Source organism: Coturnix japonica, chromosome 4 (genome assembly GCF_054131305.1).
Source record: "Coturnix japonica strain WE chromosome 4, WE-NBRP24, whole genome shotgun sequence".
Taxonomy (NCBI): domain Eukaryota; kingdom Metazoa; phylum Chordata; class Aves; order Galliformes; family Phasianidae; genus Coturnix; species Coturnix japonica.
This window is the reverse complement of record NC_140666.1, coordinates 18703131-18720542: the sequence shown is the minus strand read 5'-3', so window position 1 is coordinate 18720542 and position 17412 is coordinate 18703131. Positions and strand designations below refer to the sequence as shown.

Here is a 17412-nt window from a genome sequence, read left to right as displayed (position 1 = left end):
GCCCTGCTTTTGCAGAAACATTTCTGCCAGCCAGCACAGGGCAACCTTGTCTGGGACTATCTGCTTCTGGGCTCTAGTGCCACTACTGTCCTCTGGTTTCTGGAAAGCATGCATGGACAGAGCAAGTTCTTTTCCACAGGGCTGCTCTCAAAGAGATCTTCCCCCCAGTTTGTATAAGTAGCAGGGATTGCCCCAATCCAAGTGTAGCACCCTGCACTTGGCCTTGCTGAACCTCATTAGGTTTTCATGGCCCCACTTCTCCAGCTTGTCCAGGTCCCTCTGGAGGCTTCCCTTCCTTCCAAGGTATCAACAGCACCACTCAGCAAGGCAATCCTGGAATCTGATAATGACACAGGCACTGTGCAAGCAGGGAACACTGGGAGTCGTGCATAGAGCTGTTTTGGATGAGCCTCACTCTTGGCCAAAAGACGGTGCTAAATTATCTCTCTTCCACATATGATGCACTTGAATGTTAAGCACAGGGCTTTAGTATCTCTGAATTCCTACTAAAGTGAGCAGGTCTCAGGATGGGAGCAGTGGGTTTGGAGTGGTTTCTGGGCAGCAATACACCCGAAGTGGTTTAGGAGAATGCTATACATTGGAGGTTGTTGTTTTTTCTCCCCTCCATGCTGATGACATGTCGTGTTTACTTCAGAGTCTGGCTACCATCCTTTAAAATAGAGATGTAGACAAATTGGCAAAAGGCCAGAGGAGAACAGCACTAATTGTTAGAGCTTTAGAAAACATGACCTCCAAGGAGAGGTTGGAGAACTCAGGTGCATTTAATCTAGGAAAGACAGTATTAGTGGGGGAGGGAGAAGGATGTCATGGTTTCTCAGTACATAAAAGCTGTTGTCAAAGAAGGATGATTGATTTATTCTTTCACTATCATTGGTGGGGGGGGGAGGGTGGGAGATGATAAGACACAATCAACTACAGTTGCACTGCAGAGAAGGTTTTATTTGGATATTCAAGTAAAGCTTTCTCAGTGCAGTCAAATGGAGGAGATTGTCCAGGGGAGCGAGGGAATTTCTGATAGTGGTGATTTTAAAGAAAGCCTCCTCTAAAGAGGTTTTAAGTCTATTTGAGTCTGCTTCTGTGAAGGATATGGGCTGTGCAACCTCCCAAGATCCTTGTCAACCCTTTGTTCCTGTAGTTTGGGCTGGAGGGTAGACTTGAGGCTGAAGCCTGTCCCTTAGCAACTGCAAGCCTTTGCTGTGCCAGCATTGCCAGGTTCACATGCTCAGAGATGCATGAACCAGGCTTCTCAAAGCACTGGCTGTAGTTTATAAAAGTGATGTGGCTTTAGTGGACAAAAATATAAGTTCTATTTGTCTGCCCACTGTTCTTGAGTCTTTGACAGTTTCTATATTGTAATTGGAAATTTAATGGCAGAGAAATCCAAACTTGCTCTAGTTTAGCTTTCTGGGCAAGGAGTGAAGAAAGGGCAGTGTGAACCATCTTGGGTTTGGAGGCACATTACATACACTGTATTTTGTGCTATAGATTTTGTTTCCTCCTGCAGCTGAGCTACAAGGCTGAAAGCTGGAAGAAATGCCTTGATCCAGGCTGCCATCACCCCTGGCTGCAGTGAAAGCAGACAGGCTTGGAAACATGATCTTTTCCTCTGCAGTTGTGCCATAGGGATGGCTTCTGTAGCAACACAATGCTGGGTTCTGGGGCTTTGAAACATTATAAAATAAAATGTGAAAGTAATAACTGGTTGCTGGGAAAATATTGCAGATTAGCACAACTTGTTCTCTACCTTGGCTGTTTTTGTATTTGACAAGTATCACTTGCAGAAAAAGGACCGATTTTATTATAACTCTTTTGTCTGCTTTCCTTCCAACTTCCCTTGAGAACACTTTTCAGAGACATCAAACTGCTTTGAGGACAGAATGTTGGTGACTTCTCCAGTGGTGGTGAGAAATGGAGATGCGTGACAGTGCTGCTCACTGGTGGAAGTGGCAGAGTTTCTCACACTCCCTCACTTGTGAACTTGCCTACGATCCTTTCCAAGGCATAAGCATTTTCTCTATGGGGTAAAGGTCTAGTTTGCAGATAAAAGCATAAATCTTTAATATCAGGTTTTCTTTTGCATCTTTTCATATCTGCAGATGCAGAGCTCTGCCTTTTGAACAAATTCAGATGACGTTATCCTGTATTTTAAATACCCTACTTTTTGTTTCCCTCTTGCCTGAAGCTATTAACATTGGCAGAATTGATGTCCTTTGTTTATTCTGTGTACTACTTACAGCCTGAATGTTGGACAGCAGCCGGTCTAGTTTCTCTCCAGGCTGTGGTAAGAGGTAGGGCGAATATTTTCTGCTGGTTGTGTATGCATGTGTGCTGTCCTGAAGAAGTGGAAGGGCAGTCTTCAAATTCGAATGGAGGTGAAATGGCTTCCCGGCAATCAAGCCAAGAGTAGATCCGGTATAGGACTTTGCATACCTTCATCTCTGGAGTGGTTTGAGAGATCCACAGCCCAGGGGATGGAAGTAGCTTGTGGAGCCTCCCACTTGCTGTGATGGATGTTGTGTAGAGGTCTTGGCAGTGCCCAGGGTGGCCATTGGGAACATTGCTGACTGGGCACAAGCACTGGGTGCGGGTGAGCACAGACTGATGGGGAGCAGCGCGACCAATCTCTGCTCCAGCAGTTGTCTTGGAGCTGGGAGTTGGAAGGTCTGGATCTTATCCACAGCTCTGACACTGAGTCACTGCATGACCCCAGGCACTCAGATACCATGGTGATGAACACAGCACAAATGTCTAGACAGATAGATTAGATTGGATAGTCTCTGCATTTGACAAATATTTGCATATCACCGCTGTCAGTGCCACCCAGGCCAGTTGTTTCAGTGGGTCTCTTGCACAGCAGGGGTGAAGAAAAGCTTTTTTTTTTTCCCTTTGCACCAAGGAAGGAAAGGACACCCCAATCACAGTACCACATTCACCAGTGCTGACTAACTAGAAGCAAAGAAGACAGAAGGGCATCTCTTGGAGGAAAAAAACACTGGCATGTAGTGGGGCTCAGGAGTCAGGAGTTGGCTTCTCCCCAGCTCTGCTGCAGCCCTGACATGGCCCCATCTTTCCTCTTGCAGCCAATTAGTCAGTAAGGTCTTCGGGGCAGTGACACTTCCTGCTATGGCTGCTATCACTACAAGGTTCTGATTGCAGAAAAAAAGACTTGAAGTGAGACTTCCTGAAGAGTTTTACTGGTGCAGGACGTGAGGAGGTTGGCTGTCACATAGTGACTTGTGGTTATTTTCCCACCTGGTTCCCTTGTGATAGATGAGCAGAGCAATACAAGGATACAGGGAGACTGCCCGGCATGGGGATTTCTGGATGCTGAGCAAGGTCTCCTGAGCACCCTGTCCCCAGCACAACTGACAGTGAGCCAGGAGTGCTGCAGGAAAGCACTGCCTCTTTCAGGGGATTTGCTTAGCAGAGTCTAATTACAGTTGTTGATTCTGATGTTTTCAGTGTTGTTCATATTCCATTAAAAGATAATACTGCTTAATTTGCAGCAGAGGGTCTTGGTTAACAGTACACCCAATCACAAGGCAGCCCTAATGACACTACTTCCCTACTTCTGGAAACATATAATTAAAAAATCACTTCATTTCCAGTTGTGTGGTTCTCCCCTCTACCCCAATCTCCTAATTACTTTCTAAGCCATTTCATGATTATCTGTAAATATTTCAGCTCTTAGATCTACTAATGAGTCCATGGAAGAGTTAATACCTTGAGTGGCAGAGCTGCTTGCCTTTCCCTTTCTTGTACTATGCTGCAAGGAAGCTTTTTCTACCTGGCACATATGAGAAGAAGGGTGTTAACTGCAGTGGGATTGAGTTTGACTGTGGAGCAGTGGGAATGATGGGGGAGTGGTGGCTCTCAGAAATCCCATCCCTAGCTGCCATAGGTAGACCTTGTGCTAGTTTTAGCAGCAGATGTGTATCTCTCTGCAAATCATTTTACACAGCTTAAGTGAGGGATAGTGTACCCTCATGCCAATGGTAAAATGGGGAATTTGTTCTCTAATCCCAGCACTACTCTTTGCTTCTCTGAAAAGCCACAGTAGAAATGCTGGTTTCTTACTTAATGGATCTGTTTCCGTTGTCTGGTGTCTTGAGTATTAAAACTCATCTGGGCTTTGTTTGGTACAGCAGAGCTGGCAGGAGAATGGAGAAGTGAGCTGGAGTATTTTTCCTGCCTATATGTTGTATGGGTTTGATTGCTATGTTCTGTGTATGGTCAATCAGCAATACCTTCTGCAAGTCCACTGAGAGCCTGCTGATGTTTCTGAAGGTGTTATTTGGAATGACGACCATAGATAATTGCATAACTAGGGGGAGTGATTAACTTCCAAGAATTAAAGAATCAAGCTGGGAGTTAGACAAATCTATTCTTCTCCAATAATCTGAGCACATGTGACTTTGAAATTCTGGATATTGCGGAATGTGAGGCTGCTTCAAGTCATATCCATGCATTTCTAGTCAATGCTGTAATAGCAGGCAGAAGGAGAGAGCCTGGATATGGTCCTAACCCAGTCTGTTTGTGTTTCAGGTAACCCTGTCACAGTGGGAATGAGCATCCATATCTCCAGCATTGACCAGATCTCTGAAGTCAACATGGTGAGTTTGGGATGAAAAACAAACAAAAGGCTAATAAAATGTTTTCTCTTTTCCTGGTTGAGATGTGTATCCTAGACAGTGTCTCCTTGGAGTCACCTGAGCTTTCAGGGTGCCCTGATGAAAAGGCCAGGCTTCCTTAAGTTCCTCCTGCAGATCTTCCCTGAAACTGTTGGGAAGTAGTTGGAGGAAAAGTGGTAATTTTTTGATACAAAATGTGTGGGGGTTTTTTCTCACTGGGCATAGGACTGTGGGAGATATTGTACTCTGACTTGAGACAGTTCTTCATCACTAAAGCATAAGGAGTTCAAGCATGATTTCTTCATGTGCGCTGTGATAAAAATGAAAGTTCAGCACATCACTGGGCTGTACAAAATGAGGTCTCCCAATTTCTTTCTCAGCATACTGGTTTCTGTTTGAGCCTTGCTCTTTCCACCCATTAATTGGCCTGTGTCACAACTGGCCCCACAGCCCAGCTCCAGACCAAAACAATTCTGAAATTAAGCCCTTGAAAAACAAGGCTGGCATGATGGCCCTCTGGTACATGCCTGTCTCTATATTTGTGATGTGATTGAAGGACTGTAGTTTGCTTCCTGATAAGTCCAAGTAAGGTTAGCATCCACTAGCTCAGAGGAGCATCCTGAGTGTCATCTGTCAGTGTGTGGATGGAGAGACTCAGCTGGCATCTCTGGAGCTAGAGATGATAAGAGACTTATCCAGAGCAGATAATCATCTCTTACTATTTTGTGCTGGTTGTCTCCTCCAGCCATTAATGCTTATTCCTTCAAAGCAGATGCTTGTATTTTTCCAGTGGCACAAAACAGGAGTAGCTTTACAGTCAGCCTGTGACTGCAAAGTTGAAAAACAGGCAGTGGCTTTGTATGCTTGCTGGTGGTAATTTGGCATTTCTTTGGAGATCTGTACTGGGAAAGGAGGCATCTCAGGGCAATCTGCTTGCTTGGAGTGGCATTTATAGGCTGGAGTTTTTCCTATCACTGAAGAAAAATGTTCTCTGCTCAGATAACAGATTTCACCCCATTGCATTGCACTGATCTGTCACCTAGACCTACTTTCCTCCCTCCTGCCCAGAGGCTTTTCCTCCAAGTCCCTCTGCTTGCCATGAGGATGGATGGGGACCATTTGGCAGAAGCTGTCCTATTCCTCAGTCCCAACCCATGCAGGAGAATCCTAGGCCAGCTTAGGGCTCTTGCTGTTCAAGTCTGTTAAAATCTTGGTCTCCCAATGCTCCTGTCCTATTTATCTGATTCTGGACTCCCCTGACCTGTTTTCTTTAGCCCAACCTTTACTATCATTCTCTATACGGCATGTTACACCTCGGTGTTAATAGTGACACTGAGCAGAATGTACATACAAAAATTCAGATTAAGCCCTCAGTCCCCATTGCACTGGGTAACTGTGCTTGAGGTTAAGCTCAACTTAGAAAAGGCAGATGGCTTAACCCAGTTCCATCTATCTTGCCTGCCAGGACAGAGCTTAACTTTAAGTCACCTCCTCCCCCAGTCTCAAGTTGGACCTGAATTTTCCTATGTGGCAGCTGTCACCTTCCTTGCTAAAGTCAGGATGAAAAATCTGGGGTCTGGAGATGTTGTATAAGACCCCAGATTACACAAACATAATTGCAGGAAGTAAAGGATTTATGTGCTACAATTACCCTGATCTTCCTGTATAGATATCAGAAGAGAGCTAAATGCTGCAGGTTCAAGATGAAGCTCCTGCTGGAGGTGTGTCCATGGGCTGTAAAGCCCTCTCAGGTCTTTTGCCATACACCTGCTGTAGTCAGGCATGCTGTATCCTGCATTAGCAGCCATTCTCTTAGCAACACTTAGTGCTTTCCTTGTGAGAGCAATGCTTTTCCCTTTCCAGTGAACAGAAGGGCTGCTGGGGCAAAATTGTTTGATTGAGATTGTAGAGAAACCTCTGTGGAGTGTGGTGGAGAGCATACTGAACCTGCACCTACCTTCATCTACACATTGCTCTGTGTCATAGAGAAAGTGGGCAGCACTACTAATGGATACTGAGTGTTTTTGTAATCATGGCATGGCTGCAACCAGAGTGAGCACTAGGCACTGCCTATGCCACACTCCTGTTGTTGCTGCTGATCTGATCATCTCTCCTGGCTCTCCATAGAGGCTGACAAGCACAAACACCTGGTCATCCTTCCTGCATATGTTTGCAGGAGAACCCACTCAAGATCAAGATCTATAAGAAATGTAGTGAGGCAGCTTCAAAAAGGGTTAAAAGATGAGAATCAAAATCAAACCTACAGGGAGCAGAATCTCATGGGATGCAATTTTCCAAGCAGAAGAGATTTATGTGCATCATTCTGGGTGGCAGATGCCCCCAGGAAAAGGCTGTGTCTTACCCCTACTCTGGATATGGTGACTGGCAAGAAAAACAAGGCATTTTTTGGCGTTGTGTATGATTGGGGAAGGGACTGTGCAATGAATAAATTAAAGGCACACAAGTGGAGCTGAGTTGTCATGGTAACCAAATAGCTTCTATTGTTCCACAAGGAGTGTTATTACTTACTGCCCCTTGTAGGATAATTAATTAATCCTCAGACATCCTTTCTGGAACAATGGGTTGGGCTGAGGAGAACCCCCAGCTCTCCCATGCCTATCCTTGGGACTCTTGGCATTTACTGACACCACGATGGTGGGGAGCAAGTGCTGCCAGTGCCTGGCCATGGCGTGATTCAAGAAGTTGTTTTCCACAGGAGTTTGGCTGGATGTGGTGCTTTGGAGGAATGCAGCTCCACCCACGATTTAAGTGGCACACTTTGCCTCCTCTCCCATGAGAATGGTATTGCTGAAATGATTTTGTGATGACATTTCAATCCTGGAGCCTGCAGGGCTACGCAAAGACAACACAACCATGTCTTTACACTGGAAGTTCCCAGACAACCGATGCACAGATTGCATTGTGGTAGCCTGTACAAGCTCAGTGTCTCCTGGTTCCTTGTCATACAAAGGCAAAGCATCTTATCTTCTTGAGGGCCATGCCCTGATGCCATGACATGGTACAGTGCAGATAGAGTCATGCTGGGTTGAAAGAGGCTCCTAGGTGCACTGCTAGCTTTGTAATGATCTCCTAATCATGAGGGACCAAAACTATTGTCCTTACTTTAAAAAATGACATCTCATTCACCACAGCTGCTGCCTGTGTGTGGTCAGCCGTATTTTCAAGCTCACTTGCTCAAGTAATGCTTTATTACTGTGTACTCCTCTTAGCTCTGCTAAGCAATGCTGAGCTGCAGCCTCTGTTCTTGTCATTGATTAAAAGGATTATTTGCTGAGCCAAGATCAGTGACATCAATTGAAATGCTTGGGAAAAGGTGGCAGGGGCCAGGCCAAGCAGGTACTGAGGAGGGCACATTTGAGTGGCAGACCCTCTGGGAAGTGCTGATCCATGAAGATGAAAGGCCTGGCTGGAGAACTCTCAGATCCTGTATGAATTTGCAAGTTGGGGTTTTAAAGGCATTCTGAAAAGAGAAACATCTTCGTAATGACGTTTTGTAGCTCAGTGGATCTGCTGAGAACAGAAGGATGGAACCTGGAGAGTAAAGGGTGCTGTCAGCCTGGAACTCAAGTCACTGTACAGCCAGAAAAATGCACAGTCCTTGTAGCATGTGCCGGCAATGTTGCCCAAAGACATCATCATTTTAGTGGTCTCTCTCAGCCAACCTACTTGGCTGGATCCAGCTCTGATGGTATCCAGCACCAACTACTAAAGGAGCTGGAAGTCTTCCCTACATGCCCTTCCAGCAGACAGCTGAGAACTGGCCCAATCTGGACACTTTTTGCAGGGTGGGAGTGGAGGCTTCTATTTCCACCTACAGCCTTGCCTCACTAATCTTCAGGGATGTATTCTTCCAATACCAAACAGTTCAGACTCCCTTCAGGCATTCACGAACTATTTCAATAAGTAAAACAACCAGAAGCATTGTATGCATTTAGAAGAGATGGTTACCCTTCATAAGGCTTCAATTTCCCTGCCCTATGATCTGTGCATTCCCGAGCCTGCTCTCCCTGTATCTCTGCTCACCATAAGCAACTGGGAGCATGCAGCCGCTGTCGTCGTGATTTCTTTGTGGCTCCTATAATTTATTCATCCCGAGATGCTCTCCTACATCTGCAATAACATTGTTTCAGTTTGTTATAGCACTAGCTTTAAAGTTTTATAAACCTGGTGACAAGTTGAAAAGTTACAAGAGGATTATTGTAGAGGGCTACTGTAAGAAGCAAGCCTTCCATAAAGAACTGTTTGCAGGGATATACAAGGTGTTAAAGCAGTGATATTTGTGGGACTGGTGATACATCTTGCTGGGCAGCAGTCCGCAGTGCAGACAGGTTAGTGGTTGGTGCAGGATGCTTGGCAAAGCTAACCTCGATATTTCACTTCATTGCCTCCTGTTCCCTAGTCCTCTATCATCACCTCTCACCACGCTGCTGCCTGATGGGAGCGCCAGCACTTGGCTGATCACTTGGGGATTACAGGAAAATAGCAGACACGATGCCTCTTAATTTCTTGAAGTTTGATTGAAATCTAAGAAACCAGATTGTCTCGTTAGGAAAATAAGTTATCCCTGTTCAAGAGGGATGTAATATTTGTCCCTAGAAACCAATGAGCTTGCCACTACAGGTGTGTAAGGGTGTTCTTATCCAGACAAGACCATCCTACATCCTGTTATGATACCATCTGGGGTGCATCATTCTTTCCACTATGTCAAAGATTTCATCTATCAGGAATGTCTGAAATAGCCTTTGTGGAAGAATTCTGTAGAGGAATCTGTCCTGATCAGACTTTGTAGTCCTGTTTTCACTGCAGTATGTACATGCATTGCCCAGCTGAATCTTGTATCAATATAACCCACACACATTAATACATGGGTGATTCTGCTGCGTGCTGAACATAGTTGGTGATTGAAGGTGGCATAGATGAATAGACTTGGTAGGATTGGAAGGATTGACACCAAATTGGCTGTGAGTGTGTAATAGTACTGCAGGGGCTGTAGTCCTGTTGGATTTGCTGTAGGCTCCTACAGTAGTAGTGTTGCAGGTAGTAGAGATTGCCTTGGTGCTGAAGAAGGGCCACATTCTTAAAGTGTAGCATAATAAGAATGGTACAGCTCTGATGTACCTAGATTTTATGGTGGCATGGACAAATAGGAGTTGTGCTTTATTTCATGTGCTAGGGGGATTCTGTACGCTGTGATTTAAACTGTGATATTGCAAGCATGTGGCTGAGATGGTAGGTTTCTTCAGAGCTGGCAATGGTCTGTGCCTTCCTCTGCCAAAGATTGCCTCAGTACCACTTAGGTCATGCGGCAATTGTCACTTGCATGCGGGGCTGTAATGCATTGGGTGGCTGCTTGCTTGGAAAATCAAACAGTGGCAGTTCTGTACATATCATATGGTATTTTCCTGAAGGAGAGAGTTAACAGGGAATGAGATGGAAGGTCCTGCTCTATAGCTGTGAGCAGTATCCTCTGCAGGCTGCCATCAGTGCTTTCAATGCAGCCCAGGGTAAGGCTGGTTTTCTAGTCCATGAGGGCACATTGCACATCCAGCTTGCTATCCACTAGTACCCCCAAGTACTTTTGGGTAGCCCTTAGACTAAGGTACTGCATGGAGACAAATAAAGCATCAGGTCTCAGGGAACTTCTGTGTGATGAGATTTGGGAGTGGCTGCTGAAATTCAATCAAGCAGTGCTCCCATCCCTTCCCCAAAACATGATCCTTCCACAACAGGGTGGTGATCTTGCACAAAGTAGCTAAGAAAAAAGCAAACCATTGTGAAGGATCCTGATGTACTCCACATTCTTGGTTATGGAATTAGTTACATAGAGACTGGCCTGAGTGAAAAACTGGAAAATAGGTCAGTGTGACTCATATGTCAATATTTACTGTATTTATGGCAACTCGTAGAAGGGAAAAATCTATCTTCTATAATATTTTGAGAATTATCCCATTCCAAGGACAGAATTCTCCCTACGTCTTTGGCCTTGATATTGGCTACCTGTAGAGACAGCCCAGTGAATTCACTACATCTTAGATTCAAGTTGCTAAGTAACAACACAAAGATCACCATATCGTTGCTTCAAATACAATAGCCGGAAGATAGCTAGGACCTGCACGAGGAGCCAGAAACTCCTTCTGAGATGGAGGTCCCATAGACTTGAGGTGTGTAGCAGAGGGCAGACTGGTAAAGCAGCAGTCCTGCCTGGATCTGTCCTCATATGAGTGGGGGAAAGCTTGATAGCATCCCCTATAAAGGAGTCCCCTGTGTTTGTGCTGATAGGCTCTAATGTCTTTGTCATTAATGATGTTCTGGAATGAAATATTTTTTGTTGGCTGAATTGCATGATTTTACCATGGACATAGATCAATTGATAACGAGCTGTGGAGGCCTTGCTGAAAAAAGCTCTTAGCTGAAGAAAAACTGGGAGCTGCTGAGCTAGAGTATGACTCTTCCCCCCTGAGGCTTTCTATTCTACCATGCTGATTTCCTCCTCGAAATCCTGTAGCATTCGCAGGATAAATTAACGGGAGGGTATGCAGGAAGCCTGTTATCTGTGCAACTGGAATAGCTTGGATATGGACAAGCAGTTAGATGGACTGGCTGATTCCTAGACCAAATCTAGGATTTTGCAGCACAAATAAGACATGGTGGTGCTGCTTATTGAGTAAAAGCATTTACACATCCCCATTAAGTATCTTTCCACTGTGTCTTTTTCCTAAGGAGCAGCTCTGCAAGTCCTCCAGGATCACAAGTCCGAACCCTAGCAGGGCTTAGTCAACCCCACTTCCAGGACTGAGAACGAGTTCAGATGCCTGGCTCAATGGGTGACTTCCCCCATGAGAATATTCTGTACTCTCACTGAAGAGACTTATGTTCACTCTGCATTTCATAGATGACTCCACCCCACAGCAGGAAAGAAGTCATATTGGAGAGGACAAGAGTCCACGGCTATATGGTTTGCAGCACGCTTTCAGCTCAACAGTGCTGTGTATTGCAGTGCTCCATCTGTTCCTGAAAAAGCCAAGTTATCTTTAGATCTGAACATGTCAGCGTTGTATGGCAGTGGTATGAACCACTTCAATGTGCACCGTGTCTTTCCTGTAGTAGTTAGAATTGTTACTGCAGAAAACTGTCCCGGCTGATTTTTTTCCTGCTTTGTTTTTTATATTACAGGCAGAACTCCCACAGACTTTATATATGTATATATATATATATATATATATATATATATATATATATATATATATATATATATATATATTTACGTATATACAAGTCTTTAAAAAGCTGTATTTGAGAACAATGTTCTAAATAGCCACCTGCTTCAATAGAAATGCTGTAGCACTGGAGAAGATTATGGCAGAAGTATCTTCCTACAAGTGAAAGCTTCATCTGGTTGATTGAAAACCATATTAGATCTTGAGGATCTGACCTGCTGACATCTTGTCACATATATATTTATAGCACACAGCAGTGGAATGTACGTGCGTAAGAGTGCCAGCACCTCAATATAGAACCTAGCTCTGAATACAAGGGCGTGCATGTCAGGTTGCTATTTGAATATGTAAATAAATAGGGCTATATATAGCTCTATATGTTATGTACATGTTGAGTGAAGGTGGCAGATACGACAGCTGAATAGCTTTGCTGTTTCTGAATGCTGATATAGGTTCCCTGCACGCTCTCTACATCTCTCGTGCTCACTCCTACCACTCTCAGCCTTTCTGCTATCACATTTTTCAGGCCTCTGGAGAAGATTGTGTGTGGGGACAGGAGCTGTTAATATTCTGAGTCTGTGCGGAGTTGCTAGGCTACAGAGAAAAATGAACATTCAAAGAAAAATGATGGTGAAAGGGAAAGGATCTGCTGAGCTGTTTGTAGATCTAGAAAGGCCTTCAAGTCAGATGAAAAGGGTCGTTATGGGGAAGGAGGTAGTGCATGCATGTGGGATGAAATACAGGCAGTCTCTGCTGCCCTGGCACAAGCACACTCTTGGGGCATCTCCAGCCAGAAAACTGACAAGGAAAGAAGTGAGGCAGGATCCTACAGCCCCTTCTGCCTTCCACAGCACTGCCTGCAGGGCACATGAAAGTGGCTGCCTTCCACCTGCCAGGGAGCAGTGGGCCACCAGGCTGGGATGTGCACTCTTAGACATCCCTCACCCCCTTCTTTACAGGGCTCTTGTGAGCTCCCACCTGAGCCTCTAGTAAAGAAGAATGCAAAGCCAAACATGTTTACATCTTGCAAGCTGGACTTCATCTCCCTCTTCCACTGCTGCAACCTGCTGCCACAGGATCTCCTTTTACATCATCGTGACTGCAGAAGAAAACAGTTTGTGCCTTTCATCTTCCTTCCCACGCACTCTGCATTCCTAGGTCATGGATACACAAAGTACTGACCCTTTTGTTCATCAGGTTTTCAACTGAGGTTCAAGCACACTTGAAGGTCTACAACACACCAGCTCCAGTATGATCCCGGTTCTCCTGAATATCAGTCGAGTTCCTGAATGCTAATCTTCTTCCTTGTAAATGAGTGTGGGAATCTAGGCTGAGCACCATCATATCTATTAGGTGTCTTTTGTTCCATTCTTCTGGAAGGTCAGCTTTGCCCTGTGCCCATGTTCCTGTCTGCAAGATTTCTGCTCCCTCGCAATATTGCTGGCTGTATCAGAACCCTCAGAAAAATTAAACAGTGCCTTTGGGTATTTTTATTATCTGGATACTTTATTTACCGAGCTCACATGGGCTCCCTGCCAACAACTTTCAGCCAGCTCTGCAAATAGAGCTCCTTGGCTCCAGGACTGTTGGTCCTGGTACTGCAGAGAGCACTCATTCAGCATGGACAAGGACTGCAGCTTGTTCTTTGCCATCCAGTTGGCCGTGAAGTCCAAGTCTGCTTGCTTGTGGACCTCTACAGCCTGCTGAAATCTGTTTTTTGCCTCATGCATCCTGTAATAAACTTGACTCGTTCAGCAGGATCAGGAGTGTTTCATAAGCTTCATTTTGAAGGCTATCGTCAGTTAACTACACTGCACCCATCCATCAGATTTATGCTCCTACAGCTAGGACTTGGATTGCTAAAGTGGGAGAATGATAGCATAGGCCATACCTTGTGTGCTGCTGCTCAGTCTAGCTTCTTTGGCTTCGCCCAGGCACAATCAAGGGCATGACTGGAATCAGAGGAAGCATGGAAGCATGATGCCCCATCTGGTCAGCCCTGTAGATGGTAGATGTTACCAATAGTGGATTATCAGCTGGTATAATTCTACTTTACTTTGTCCCAGAATGACTGTACAGTTCTCTGCTCTCCCCCCCCCCCCCCCAACATAATCTGCAAGCATAGAAGTTACAGATAGAGCTATTCAAAGTACTTGTGTAGAATCTGTCACATCAGATATAGAAATGGGCCCATGTGTACAAAAGTCCTGTGGTTTCTGAGTGCAGTAATTCACAAAAGTTTTCATGGGCCTGCATATAGTTGGAATAATACAAGTATAGTAATGTATAGTTAGAAATAGACAGCCAGAGGGCATCAAAGAAAAAAACCTCACCAACTCCAAGGTCTTCAGTCAAGATGGGTGCTCACCAATGTCAAAACTCACCACAAGAAAACCACAAAGGAATGATCTCCAGAAAGAGATGCTACCTTAGTAGTGGTCAGCCCTTAAATGGGATCTAGGAGAGGTGGAGTCAAGCTCTACCCCTTCCAGGAGCACAGCTGAACTACCTTCACCTGTGCTCTCACAGCTGACTCATCATTTGCCTCAATTGGTTAATCAGAGGTTCAGGCTGTGACCAACAGTTTCCCTTACAGCTTGTTGAAAAGCAAGCCTTGATTTTCAGATCACAGGCTGCCATCCTCTCCCTTTAGGATATCCCCCTGCTTGGCTTAACTGTGCCATGTTGCCAGAAAAATGTTCTGCATCTTCTGTGCCTGATTCCACATCATCTCTGTCTAGTCCCAGTTATCTTTTCTACATGATCAAACTCTTGTGGTTTCTAAAGGAAATTAGCTCTACCTTGTAAACTTTTGGTCAAGCCACTCTACACCAACTGAGTTGCCAGCCAAGTGGTGGCAATTATTCCACCCAGGACATGTTAGTTGCCTTACATCATTTAAAGGATTTGTTTGCCTCCAGCTTCCTCCATGGAAGTAAATCTTTGCAGCATTTTTATTTATTTATTTATTTTGACCATGGAATAACAACTCTTCTTTCTCTAAGCTAAAACTGACTTTCAAGCATAGCATGCCTTGATAATGCAGAAGGAGCCATGGTTTGGTGCTCAGAACTGTGTGTACACAGTACAATATAAAAAATATTTTATTTTGCCATGTAAAGTAGTAGTATTGCTTCATTCATGCCACGGTTCCCTACCCATGCAGCTCTAAGATACACTGATGGTCTTGAATGCCAAAGAGAATTATAAACTGTTTAAAGTTTTATTTTCCCAGGGATAAAATAATAAAGTCATTTCTGTGTATTGCACACTTAGCATTTGCCTAGAGATGTAGAATCCCAAACTGCCAACGCAGAGGCAAGTTAGCATCACTGTCTCCATTTTATGGGTAAGAGAGAATGGGATATAGATTAAAGTGCCCAAAGTCTCCTACAGAATAGCATTGACTGAGCTGAAAGAGAGACACAGAAGTATTTTCTAGAGTACCTAACCCCAGTGGGCTTCTAAGTCCCTTGAAGGATTTAGAAGTATCCTTTTCTCCTTGCCATTCCTCCCTTCTCTTCTGATAGTGTCTGGCAGTCAGTGTCTATTTGGAGGGCTTCAGAGACTCTCCTGTCTGGAGTATGGTTCAGCTAGATTGCTGTCCAGTAAACCTCTTGACAAGACGATGAAGAGAACATTTCATTAAAAAATAATACTAATTCTTAAAAAATAATAGCCCAGAGGAATGAAGAGTTCTGGGAATGTTTTAGTGAAATTGCATTTTTCTGCTACCGTGTTGTTCCTGCTAGAAAGCATAATGAGTGTTGACCACTTGAATTGAGCAACTCTCAGCAACCAAGAGGTAAGAAAGTCACTGTAAAATGAAAATTGTCTGAAGATGCACGCAGAAGCTGTGAAGCACCTTTGAAATTGTCTAGGGAATGTCATTGGTCTTCCAGCTTCACTTTTCCTTTGGCATGGCCCAGTGTTCTCCCCTCAGCTTTCTGAGGGCTTTAGAAACTGGTATCTTCACTAGTCGCTGTTTTAACGTCTCACTCAAATTCAATTTAGCTTAATAGGCTAGTTGTTCCATGTTTAATTGGATACAAATGATTATTAAACGCATATTTTTGAGTTTTAATGGCTGTATGTTAGATATGACCATGTGTGTATGCAGCAGGGCACTGGTAATATGCTGTGAGGCAGTAAAGACAAATAGATGGGCTGGGGGAAGCTGGGTGATGGGCGAAGAAAAGGGATGCAGCCACTAGTGCTGTTCTATGGTTTGTTGTGGGTGTGCAAAGTACAAGTACTTAGCATGGTAACATAATGCAGGGCTAGCACCAGTACAGATGCTTTAGAGATGGAGTATGGCAGGAGAGAAATAGGGCAACAAGATGACACTTCACTTGCACACCCCTAGTTGTTGAGGATACAGCTGATATGTCCCAGTTTCTGGACGTGCATTCAGCAATTAAACACATGCAAGTTACTACAAAAGTAGATCAGATTGGTGAGGGGAAACATCTCCATGCAAAGTTCTTCCAAGGTCCTAAGAAAAATGAGTTCAAGATCACAAAGACCTGCTGCACAGAGGTGCACAAAGCCTGTCCTAGAAGCAGTCACATTTGTTCCCTTGCATTATTGACAAAGATATTGCAGGTACAACGTGGTTCTCCTGTCACCCAAATCTGGGGATATCTGGTTATTCAAAATTAAGGTAGATGGAAAGAGATTCTGGATTTCACTTCTGCTACGCTGAAGAACAAGAAGGAGGACAATATCTACCATAGTTGTCACTTTATGTATAGCAGTTGTCATGCAGAACTTCAGACTTGTAAATTGGGCACTGGCTTGCACGAGAAGATAAATTAAAAGCAGAATGTTGGCAGAATTCTCTCCCCATGAAAAGCACAGTAAGTACGAGAGCTGCTGCCTCCTGCCCTAGGCAAAGGTGAGAGTCTAAGACAGACTTTGGGCTGTCTTGGAGAAAGAAAGATTGCTATCATGTCTTTACTAATGCCAGATTAACTGGTGCTTTTTAAGATCTGGAACACACTGATTTGTCTTATCTGCATGGAAATGGACAATCCATTGTGAGGGCAAAGGAGCTTTCTTAAACAAGCTTGCTAAGAACTGTGGCCATCTTGACCTGTCCTTCATATATTTTCTTGTGCATTTTACACTGCTCTGTTTCTTTGCAAAAGATTGTAGGCACATTGTCTCCTTCCCTCAAAAATAATTCTTATTTTCCCTGCCCTCTCCTTAAAATAAAACATACTGGAGGACTACTTTGTCCTTTAATTTCTCTCCCAGGAATGACGGGAACAGGAGCTGGTGTTTAATCATCAAAGAAGCTGAAGCCAACAAACTGTTCATTAGTCTCTGGCAGTGGCAGCTCGGTTTTTACTAAGTCAGATGTTCCATTTTTCTCTCTCTTTCTGAAGCATCTTGGCTTTCCTAATGTTCTTTTATGATCTTGGACAAGGAGACCATATGTCATTTGCTTACATGGGGTAGGACTTTTATTTGGTCACTTCTCCAAAGGGAGGTGTTTTGTCAAAGTTAGGGGTGGGGGA

At 44.3% G+C, this 17412-nt stretch overlaps 1 protein-coding gene and 1 long non-coding RNA gene across 3 annotated transcripts in view; one reads left to right on the top strand and one right to left on the bottom strand.

Moving 5' to 3' along the window:
* LOC107312849 (gamma-aminobutyric acid receptor subunit beta-4) overlaps window positions 1-17412 on the top strand; it is a 72536-nt gene that overhangs the window by 21430 nt on the left and 33694 nt on the right. For both annotated transcript variants that reach the window (XM_015860641.3, XM_015860642.3), the window contains exon 3: window positions 4567-4634. In XM_015860641.3, coding sequence (XP_015716127.2) covers window positions 4567-4634 — 68 coding nt within the window. The remainder of the gene's footprint in view (window positions 1-4566; window positions 4635-17412) is intronic.
* LOC107312852 (uncharacterized) overlaps window positions 1-17412 on the bottom strand; it is a 43362-nt gene that overhangs the window by 6056 nt on the left and 19894 nt on the right. The window contains exon 3 of the long non-coding RNA XR_001554655.3: window positions 13782-13889. This is a non-coding gene — a long non-coding RNA (uncharacterized LOC107312852). The remainder of the gene's footprint in view (window positions 1-13781; window positions 13890-17412) is intronic.